The sequence below is a fragment of the Mus pahari genome, chromosome 19 (assembly GCF_900095145.1).
Source record: "Mus pahari chromosome 19, PAHARI_EIJ_v1.1, whole genome shotgun sequence".
Lineage (NCBI taxonomy): Eukaryota > Metazoa > Chordata > Mammalia > Rodentia > Muridae > Mus > Mus pahari.
Window position 1 is genome coordinate 21,247,680 of NC_034608.1, and position 10,737 is coordinate 21,258,416.

Sequence of the window (10,737 nt, forward strand, 5' to 3'; positions counted from 1 at the left end):
AACTCAGAAATCCGCCTGCCTCTGCCTCCCAAGTGCTGGGATGAAAGGCGTGTGCCACCACGCCCGGCCTAGGTCCTGACAATTTAAGAGTGTTATGAATCCGGCTACACTCAGTATTACTAATACTAAAAACAATAAAACCAGCTAATAGTCCATAATATATCCACAGACAATGTTTTAAGTTGGCTGCTTGCCTTCATTTACTGAATTCTTATTCCTACCTTGTAAATATTAGTATCATGACCATCTTATAGATGGGAGAACTGAGGCCCAGAATGGTCTTTGGGGTTTACTCAAATTTGCACAGCCAACAAGTGAAATAGGCGACTCTTGGATTAACTGGTGCGGAAGGACTGGTTTTCCATTGGGAAGATGGTGTAGGCTTGTGGGTTTGGATGGAAGGAAGGTCGAGGCCGAAGTGATCAAAGTCAGAGGGTCTCACCTGCAGGTTGCAGTGGGTGAGCGGGTAGATGCCACTCGGGCCAGGGGTCCAAGCTACCTCTAGCTCCGTAGGTTGTCTGGAAACCACGTGGAGATGGTGAGGCCTCTGGGGGAGCACTGTAGGCAGCAGACAAGGGAAGGCTGACTCTTAGGAAACTCTCCCCAGAGCCCTCCATCTTCCCTCTGCTTTCTTGTCTGAGCTCTGGCTCAGCCTCCCACACCCCTGTCACCAAGATCCCTGAACCCTCTTGCTGTTACCTGTGATGGTGGCTGTTCGGGAGGTGGTGACTCCCTTGGCATTGTGGGCTTCACATGAGAAAGAAGATGTCTTGTTCAGGCCTGGGGAGGAATGTGAGAAAGCCTAGTGTCACAGCGGGGAGGACTCCTGGACCTCGTCACACAGTCACAGATACACACGTATAGATGCACACAGAAACATGCATGCTTACATACATATGTACACAGACACACGCACCCAGACTCATTTAGACTCATGAAGTGTTCACATCTAGAGAGCCAGCTGGTACACACTTGTCACACCAGATAATGGGCAGGCTGAGGCAGGAGGATCTCAAGTTCAAGCCTGTCTGGCAGAGTGAGTTCAAGATTCTCCTCTCAAACTTAAACAGTTAAAAAGTAAATGAGAAAAAAGAAATAAAAAAAGGGAAGAGAAAACAAAGATGACTGCTCCTAGGTATGGGGGAGGGGAAAGTTTATCACAGACACGTGGGAGAGCATAGCCAGAGTCGGGGCACCTGGGAGAGTCCAGGGTGGACATAATCAGACTGAGCTGGGCCGTGTGTGGGAGGGGAAGGGGCAGGGAGGGGAGAGAGGGGAAACGAGGCACAGCAGCAAGGAGGCCCAACGGTACAAAAGACCAGGTAACCAAAATGGTTGTGCTCTACCAGCCCAGCCCCTTGGGTCCACACACATATAGTCAGGCATATACACATATAAAACAGACAGGATGTAGGTCAGCAGTAGTAGAGTTCGTTCTATAGTGTGGAAGGGTCGTCCCCATCCCTGCAGAGAAAGGGGTCGGGGGGCCCTTATACCAACACACACTCACACAGGCCTACACACTTACACAGAGACACAAACAAACTTAAGCACACAAGTGTATAGCAATGAGGATAGGTTTGCTCATTGATAAATTTGTCTCCTACAACTGCTCTCTTGGCTCAGTCTGCTTCTTCTCTCTCTCTCTCTCTCTCTCTCTCTCTCTCTCTCTCTCTCTCTCNCNCACACACACACACACACACACACACGCACGCACGGTCTTCTCACAGGATGTCTATGTGTCCTCAGCCTCCTTTCTTCATGCTGGCTTCCCAGATGACACACCTATCACCCTGCCCCTGACTAATCCCTATAGAATTGGAACTTGGCTTCGCTTTCTCTCCTCGCTGCCAGCATGCTCACACGTTGCCCAAGAATCACGTTTCTTAGGGCTCTCTCAGCATCTCCATTTTTAGGAGAGCAGGGAATGTCTGTTTTTGTAACCTTGGGGTGGCAGTATGGCCTGGCACACAGTAGGTACTCCACAAATATCCGTTGATTAAGTGGGTGAATTTTTTTTTTTCCAAGAGAGGGTTTCTCTGTGTAGCCCTGACTGTCCTGGAACTCATTCTGTAGACCAGGCTGGCCTCAGACTTACAGAGATCTGCCCACCTCTGCCTCCTGAGTGCTGGGATCAAAAGTGTGTGCCGCTACCATCTGGCTGTGAGTGAATTTTTAAAAAGATTGTGTGTGTGTGTGTGTGTGTGTGTGTGTGTGTGCCACATGTATTCAGGTGCCCTCAGAGGCCAGAAGACTAGACACATACAGGAGGATGTGAGTTGGCCCATGGAGGTGCTGGGAACTTTATCTGCTAAACACTCTCTCCTTCCCCAGTGACTCTTTCTGATCAAGCCCAGGACCGCATGCGTGCCAGTCCGATGCTCTACAGATGAACCACACCCCCAGCTTCTCCCTGGTGGATTCTAGGCAGATGTCTCATTGCTAAGCTGCATTCCTAGCCTTCCTTTTAACTTTCCCTTGGAGATAGGATCTCACTAAGTTGCCCAGACTGGCCTTGAACAGACCCTGTAGCTCAGAAGGGCTTTGAACATGTAATCCTCTTGTCTCAGCCTCTGGAGTAGCTGGAATGGCAGGCCGACAAAACCAAGCCTTACAAGCCAATGAACACGTGTGTGCATCTGTGTTTGGGTAAGGAAGAAAAGGGAGCCTGATTATGTAACAGGTCAAGCAAGCCAGTTAATGTGTTTTTGAATAAATGTCTTGGTGTGTCTGGAAAAGGTTCGTGGGCCAAGGTGTTTGTCTTTAATCTTTTGTTTTGTCTTGTTTGTGTGTGCAACTCTGTCATCACCGTGCACACACACACAAGTGTGTACAAATACCCCAGACACAAGCAGGCAAACACACAGATATGCAATACCCATGTGTGCAGAGTCCTCTAGTATTGGGGCTGCAATTCTGAGCCTGGTGAATGTGGATGTGCGTGCGTTCGCCCATCTGGGTTTTATGGCTTGTGTAAGTCTGAGGACATCATGTACTTGTGTCACTGTGGCATCTGCGTTTGTGCGAGCGCGGCGTTCCCTCCACCTGGTATGTTGGAGGGCGGCCTCTCTCGGCAGACACAAAGTTTCCTTTTCTCAGTCAGCAAAGGGAGTGGAACAGGGGAAAATCCGTCTTGAAGGCCGGAAGGGGGTGGGTAGGGAAGCGCCCTAGCCTCCGCTGCCCGGGCTGGCTGCGGTTCCCAGCCAAGGTCAGGTGTCGCCCGCGCAGCCCCCTCGGCCCCGGAAGGGATGCGTGGCCCTGGGAGGGCAACCTGAGGGGGGGTGGAGCGAGCGCTGGATCACGTCCAGCCACCTGGCACGTGGGGGCCACCACGCGGGAGCTGGCGCCAAGGGCTAGCCGTAGCAGCCCCGGGGTAAGGAGGGGGATTTGGTTCTGGAGCTCGGTTCTGTTCCGACCGCAGCATTCCTGCCCCCGCCTGAGTCACGGGGCGCCCCCCCACCCTCCACTTCCGGCCTGTTCTGGTGGGCATAGCCTGGGATTTCCCATTCTCATGCCCCCAGGGGCTGCATCTCAAATGAGGACACTGGGATTGCACTGAGGGGTCTGAGACCCCTCTCTCCTGCACTCACCCTACACAAATGCCTGTGGACTCCAGATGTGTTTTCCAGATGTACTGCCCCGCCCCCACCCCATCCGCTCACTCCCACCCATGGCTTTTCTGAGGGAATGAGAGAGATGGAGGGAGAAGAGGACACGCCCTGACTCAGATAGAGAGGGACAGAGAGGCACTCACAAGCACAAACTGACAAAATTCTTTTACAAAGCACCCTCCCCTCCCCCTACAGTGAATCACTCTTAAATACACAGGGACTGTTATTAGCACAAATATAAACACACAGAAATGCAGTACTGGCTAATCTATACACTGTTCACAGGCCAGATGCTGTCCCAACACAGTGACATAAATGCACTGGGACTTACTGGTAAACACATGGAGACTGACAATGAGGCATAGCCCCATAAACAGACAGACAGACAGACAGACAGACAGACAGACAGACACACACACACACACACACACACACACACACACACACGAGTCAGTGTGGGGAGGAGCACATAAACACAGTCCAACCTCCTCACGTGCACTGCAAACACCTGGCCAAATAGTATATACATAGATGTCAATACTGAGAAACACAAACCAAGTGTACTTCTGTCTCCAGACAACACATCAGTGTTGAAAGGGACAGACAAATGGATACAAACTAGGAAGCAATAAAAGTTAATGTCGACTCCCCCCTACACACACACACACACACACACACAGAGAGAGAGAGAGAGAGAGAGAGAGAGAGAGAGAGAGAGAGAGAGAGAGAGAGAGCGCTTGCTTTATCTGTGCCAAAACAGACACAGATGGATGGGAAAACAGGAGGATGGGGAAAGCAGTTATTGCACAGCCACAAAAGCCCTCTATAGAGACTGCAAGATGGGGACACTGCCACATATGCATGGGTTGGCATAGATTCATGGCTAACAAGTGAGCGCTTAGGGTTCAGTCAGCAAGAATCAGTAGGAGTCAGTAACAGACCCAGAGAGAGCAAGTGTGTACTAATATTCTGCTGTGAATCTCTGCCTGTCTCTTTGGTACATACTAAGACACAGAATTTCATGATCATACTTTTCTTTCTTTCTTTCCTTTTTTGGGGAGGGAGGAGGATTGAGACAGGGTTTTTCTATGTAATAGCCTTGGCTGTCCTGGAACTCACTCTGTAGACCAGGCTGGCCTCGAACTAACAGAGCTTTGCCCATCTCTGCCTTCCGAGTGCTGGGATTAAAGGTGTACAGCACACTGTCTGGCTCATGCTTTTCCTTTGATGGTCAATAAGAAACATACCAACCTAGTGACACAGGCATCTTCCACCTCCCTTTGGAGACAGGGTCTTGTTGTCCCCCTTGAGTGTTGGGATTACAAGCACGAGCTGACACATCTATATGACATCTTGATCCTGCAAGGGACTGGGACCTCGCAACAGTACATACAACTCCTGTGTACTCCTGTGAACTGATGTTGTTACCTTAATATACAGAGGTTTTCAAGCTAGCCACATGGTGTCAGCAGCTCTGGTCTCATATGATATCAACGGCCATGAACACAGAGCACAGTAGGAAAACAGATACAAGACAAAGTTGACCTTTAGTGGCAGCTACAGAAACACACTCTGAGAGCCACAGAGGCTGGCCCCCACTAAGACAGTCTTTCCAACTGAGCAGTTGATGCTGCTGGATCTGCCGACCCGACCCGAGAGGACAGGGCTACACATGCAGAACTCCTCGCCTCTTTGCAGGTGCTTCTGTTCCTGTCATAACACACGGAGAGACACAGAAGACCCTCTCACACCTGTGGGCCCCATCTCTCCCCTCCTCCCTTCTCGCCAGCCCGGCTGACTCAAGCCCCATTCCTATCCAGACCACTCGAGCCACAGGCCTGAGTCACCCTCTGGGGGCCAGCATGCTCATCACACTTCCTTGCACACTCAGGGCTCCCAGAATGCTGGGAATGTGAGCCGTTCCCTCCATACTGAAAGACCCGTCCTCACCTCCCCCGAGAGGCAGCAGGTGGGGCTTTAGGAAGCCGTTACTCATGAAGATATTGCTGTGTGTGTCTCCATCTCTTTCTTTAACAGGGTCCTCTAGCCCTGTCTCTAACTACCATGGGACCCTAAGCAAAGTGCCCAATCTGTATAGTACATAAAGGGAGGGTCACTCTGAAATAGGGGTGCCACATTATCATGTGTCTCTCCATACTGGGTCACCTCAGTAACATGTTCTCTTTTACTTTTCCTTCCTCACCACGCCCAAGGCTAGCCTCTAACTTACTATATAGCCAGGGCTAGCTTTGAGCTTGATACTTGAGGATGGTCTTGAACTTCTGGGAGTCCTACCTCCACCAGGGCTGTGATTGCAGGCGTGGACCACAGAGCCTGGTTTCCATGGTGCTTTGAATGGACAGGGCTGCGAGCGTGCTAAGGCAAGAGTTCTGCCAACTGATCAACAGCCTCAGCCCTTTGGTTTTCTTTATTGACACTATAACCCCGGGCTGGCCTAGAACTCACTGTCAGCTAGACACACCTCAAGTTGGTGACAATCCTTCTGTCTCAGCGTCCCAAATTCTAGGATTACAGGTACGAGCCTCCACCTTTGTATTCTCTAATTGACTTTCTCTGTTGCTCACTTTCCCTCCCTCATTCTACTCTGGGCTCTGCTTTTCCAAGAAAGCTGAGCCGAGCGAGCGTGGACTGAGGTCCAGGGGACACTTCAGAGTAGGGGGTGGGCAGGTCAAAGGAGGACGTGGGCAGAGGAAGGTATTGGTTGGTTCTGATGCCCTGCTTGGGTCACAGCTGACAAAGGAGCACCAGGCCTACACACTTGGGCCACTGAAGAGGAGATTTGGGACAAAGAATGCTATTGAACAGAGAGGGGCTGTGGTGAGCAGAGAGAGAGAGAGAGGCTGGGGTGAACAGACAGAGGCTGGGGTAAACAGAGAGAGGCTGAGGAGAGAGAGAGAGAGAGAGAGAGAGAGAGAGAGAGAGAGAGAGAGAGGAGGGCTGGGGGTGAACAGAGGCACACACACACAGAAGTAGTGAAACAGTGATGGAGAGACAGAGGGGTGGAGAACAGAGATGAAAAATCACAGGGAGGGAAATAAGACAGAGACAAAAGACAGAGACAAGTAGATAGACACATGAACGAAGGCCCTGGCTGCCCTGCTTTGGCCCACTCTCAGGCTCACCTGGAGCTTGCAGACTGTGCTGGGAGCTATGTCCTGTGACTGGGGCCAGAGGGACAGCATCTTGAAGCCAGAGTAGGGTCACGGGTTCCGGGGGTCCCTGGGCCTGGCAGCTGAGGTTGAAAGGGGTGTTGGCAGGCACAGCTTTGTCCTCGGGCTCCTCCAGGAAGTACGGGAGACCTGGGCAGTCAGGAACAGAAACTTGGTTCCCTCTGACCCTCTCAGGGTCCCCCAGATTATCATTAGGATGTTGGAGGTGCTGAACACTACATCCACCCTGCAGGGTTTTTGACTTGTCCCTTATATCTGGTCCCCCAGGACACCTGCATCACCTTCAGATATCTGATCCTTTATGCTTTTATGCCTAGGACCATGCTTCCATCATCTGGTTTAGCCTATGCCTGACCACCTTGAACATTTTCCAGGGCATATAAAAGTCTCACCTTGTTTCTTGTTTTTCTTTTTCTCTTCCTCCTCCTCCCCCTTCTTGCCCCCCCCCCCTCCATCTCTCTGAGATACGATCTCTCTACAGAGCCTTGTCTGTCCTGGAACTCACTATGTAGACCAGGCTGGCCTTGAACTCACAGATATCCTCCTGTCTCAGTCTCCTCGATTCTGGGATTAAAGGTGTGTCTTAGCATGCCCGGGTCTTCTCTTTTTGAGGGTCTTTCTATGTATCCCAGACTAGCCTCAAACTACAGATCGTCTGCCTGTCTCTTGAATGTGGCAATTATATGCGTGCAACACTATGCCTGGCTTTCCTCGTATCCCTTTCCTAATGAAGGAGTGAGGTACTTGAAAAAATGGGAAAATTAACTTGTGTACATCTGACTCCCAGACTAGAAGGTCCTACTCCAAGCATATCTGATTCCCCAGGACATCCAAAAGCTCCCCAAATCTCTCTCCTCTGGGACATAGACCTGTCCCCCATAATGTATGGCCTCCCATGTCTCCCCAACTCCCAAGATTCCCTAAGTCTCTGGATTTTATGTCCCAATGGGAAAAGCTCTTAGTTCTTTATCACCTGTCATCCCCACATAAGCTCTGACCCAAGAACTCACCTTCCAGCCCTACAAAGCCCGGCTGAGACACAAAGGTCCGTCCTTCTAGATGCACCATACACTGGTACTCTCCTGCATCTGAAAGTTGCAGGGCTGAGATTCTAGAAGGAGAGAGGAGGGACTTAGAGGCTGGGGGTCAGAGCTGGACACTGGGAGGGTCAGCAGAACTGAAAGAGGGAGGGGGTCTGGACAGGAAACTTATAGGAGGCTGAAGTAGGTCCTATTTTTAACTCATTTTTACAGAAGAGGAAAACGAAACCCAGAGGTCATATCACAAGCTCGGGGCCATGTCCCCAGTGCGTGGTCAGGTGGAGATTCCCAGCCCAGGTGGAGGGGCTGCCCAGTGGCTCGGTGTGGAAGGGCTGTGTGTATGGAGATCACTGGTCAGCGACACGTGCCACACCTGAGCTGACTGACAACTTTCCATTCATCTTGCCAGTCTTCGCCCAGAGGCACCTGGGTCTGGGTGTTATCAGCCAGTTCTAGGATCTGTCCATCTCGAAGCCACACCACCTCAGGGGGTTCTCCCTGAACCTGGAGCTCACACCGAAGCGTCCCCGTGAGTCCTCTGGCACCTGTGATGTTCCCTGGGTTCCCCACAAACGGGCTGTCAGCCTCGGTCTGTGTGTCTGTCAGGGAGATGGTTAAGGCGCGTGGTTAGGAACCCCGAAGCTCGCTGCTCCTCTGGTCCACCTTTCCTATCTGCCCATGGTTGCCACATAGTTGTAGAGTGACCTCAGAGGGGGGTGGGGTGGAGGCATGGGAGAGGATGGGAGTCTTCCCAGGGGATTGAGGTCCGGCTTCCATCTCATGTCCAGTCTGTTGGGAAGACGGCCTGGGATCTGGCAGCCTCCCACGCCCTGGACTGCCTGGCAGGGCCGGTCCTTGCCATTCTGGTCTCTAGAGACTTTACTGGGAGATAGAGGAAAAGAAAACGGAGCAGAGAAGGAAAGGGAAGGGAAGGGGAGGGGAAGGGAGGGAAGGGGAGAAGAGGAGAGAGAGAGAGAGAGAGAGAGAGAGAGAGAGAGAGCACACTCCAGCAGGGCAAGAACAAGTGGAGGGGGACAGCAGTGACAAGGGGGGCCCAGGACTCCCAAACTCTCCGTCTCTAGTCTTCCTCTGTGTTTGTTGGGAAAAGATCCCTTCCCGTCATCTGGACCCTCTAGTTCTGTCCCTCTCCTCAGGACCCTGATTCCTTAGACCCCCAGCTCTCCCTCAGCTCCTCCTGTCTGTCTTTCTGTCCAGTCCATCTTTTGGTCCTCCCGGTTACTGTTTCTTGTCCTTCTGTTTCCCTCTGAGTTGCTTTCCCTAACCCCAGGCTCTTTGAGTGTCTTTTTGCCCCCCCCCCCGCACCCCCTCCCCGCTCCCGCCCAGGCCAGCACTCTGTCGTCCCAAGGAAACTCCCTAAGCCAGCCCAGCACCCCCAACACCTGCCAGCCAGCCCCCACCTCCTCACTGCCCATGTCCTGGGTCCCATCAGCCGTCGTCTCTGCCTCAGTGAGACCCCATCACTCACCCTTAGGGGCTGCACACCCCCAGCAGCACAGCGCCAAGCACCAGGCCAGCGGGACCCTGCCCATCCTCAAGACACGAACGGCTCAGATTGATGCCAAACTTTCTTCCGAAGTTGATGGGCACCTCGCTAGGGAAGGGGGCAGGGCCGGGTTGTCCCCGGCCCTCCCCCCACCTCTGGGCTCCTGGGATTTGGCACTGCCCGCCTGGCACAGCGGGAGCCCCTCGGCTGGCTCAACTCCTCCGCAGCTAGCCGCCTTCCCGGCTACCCTGCCTCATTCTCTCACTCCCAGACTTCTTTCCCCGCCCCTGGCTCCCCCTCTGCCTCCGCCCACTAGGGCCCCAGCCTTGGGGCCACTGGGACTTGGAGGGGTTAACTAGGAGTGAAGAGTAAGGGATCTGCCTTGTCTTAAAGGAGCCTGGGCGCCTTGGAGAGAGGCTGGGGAGGAAGAAGGAGACCTTGGTGGCTCATAGTGGCTGAGGCCGATCCTGGGCTGGTGAGTTAGGAGGATGGGCGCTGTCCCCCTGGACTCTCAGGGTCTGGTCAACATTCCTGTAGAATTTCCACTCCTCTCAGCCCAAGACGCCCCCAACCCCCCTTTCTGGGCCTCCACCCTCAGCCCAGCCTCCCAGGCCTCCTCCAATTCCCCTCACACTCTCGGGGCAGCTTGAACAAGGACACATTCTCTCTCTCTCTCTCTCTCTCTCTCTCTCTCTCTCTCTCTCTCTCTCTCTCAGCATTGACACAGAAGCTGGGACAGGTAGAGACACGCAATGGCATGCTGCCTGCCCACAGATACCCTCAGATGAGCTGGGTCAGGAGCTTGCCTGCTGGAGAAGTCTTACGAATGGAAGGTCACTGCGGGACTGGCTTTTGGGGGATCAGGGTACTCACTGAGGGCACATTGACACTCAAACCCACCGAAGCCCACTTGAACACAGAAAGAGGAATCCGGAGGTGGCAGCAGACTGAAGTGACAATCCTAGCTCTAGCCCAACCAACCATGTGACTTTGGGCTATGGGCAAATGCCTGTCTTCCTGTGCCTCAGTGTGTCTAGCTGTAAGATGGGGATGAGGACCGCCCTTGCTAATGCAGCAGGCTAGTGAGAGAATGATCTAGGTCAAAGTGCACGCAGTTCCTTGCACAGGGTGGCCCAGGTGACGAGGTGCCCAGGATTTTTGCTATTCGTGCTGGTTGCTCCTCTGCCTCAGGATTCTCCTCGTAGCCAGCCCTGGCAGATCCGGAGCCAGTGTTCTGCCTCTGCTACATGCCTGCTTCTATGCCTCTAGGTGTTTGCCATAGAGGGTATGCTCAGACTGCCTCCGAGTACAGCAGTTCTCTTCTCCGTTAGTCAGGCTGCTTCTTGATCAAAATCATTGAACTGCTTTTGATCACCACAGAATCCCATGTC

At 52.8% G+C, this 10,737-nt stretch overlaps 1 protein-coding gene across 3 annotated transcripts in view; it reads right to left on the bottom strand.

Moving 5' to 3' along the window:
• Axl (AXL receptor tyrosine kinase) overlaps nucleotides 1-9,647 on the bottom strand; it is a 31,554-nt gene extending 21,907 nt beyond the window's left edge. For all 3 annotated transcript variants that reach the window (XM_021218804.1, XM_021218803.1, XM_021218802.1), the window contains exons 1-6: nucleotides 9,329-9,647; nucleotides 8,216-8,441; nucleotides 7,813-7,913; nucleotides 6,755-6,931; nucleotides 700-780; nucleotides 443-558 (exon numbers count right to left, since the gene is read on the bottom strand). In XM_021218804.1, the coding sequence (XP_021074463.1) occupies nucleotides 443-558; nucleotides 700-780; nucleotides 6,755-6,931; nucleotides 7,813-7,913; nucleotides 8,216-8,441; nucleotides 9,329-9,392 (765 nt within the window). In that variant the 5' untranslated portion in view covers nucleotides 9,393-9,647. The remainder of the gene's footprint in view (nucleotides 1-442; nucleotides 559-699; nucleotides 781-6,754; nucleotides 6,932-7,812; nucleotides 7,914-8,215; nucleotides 8,442-9,328) is intronic.
• Between the last annotated feature and the right edge of the window lie 1,090 nt (nucleotides 9,648-10,737).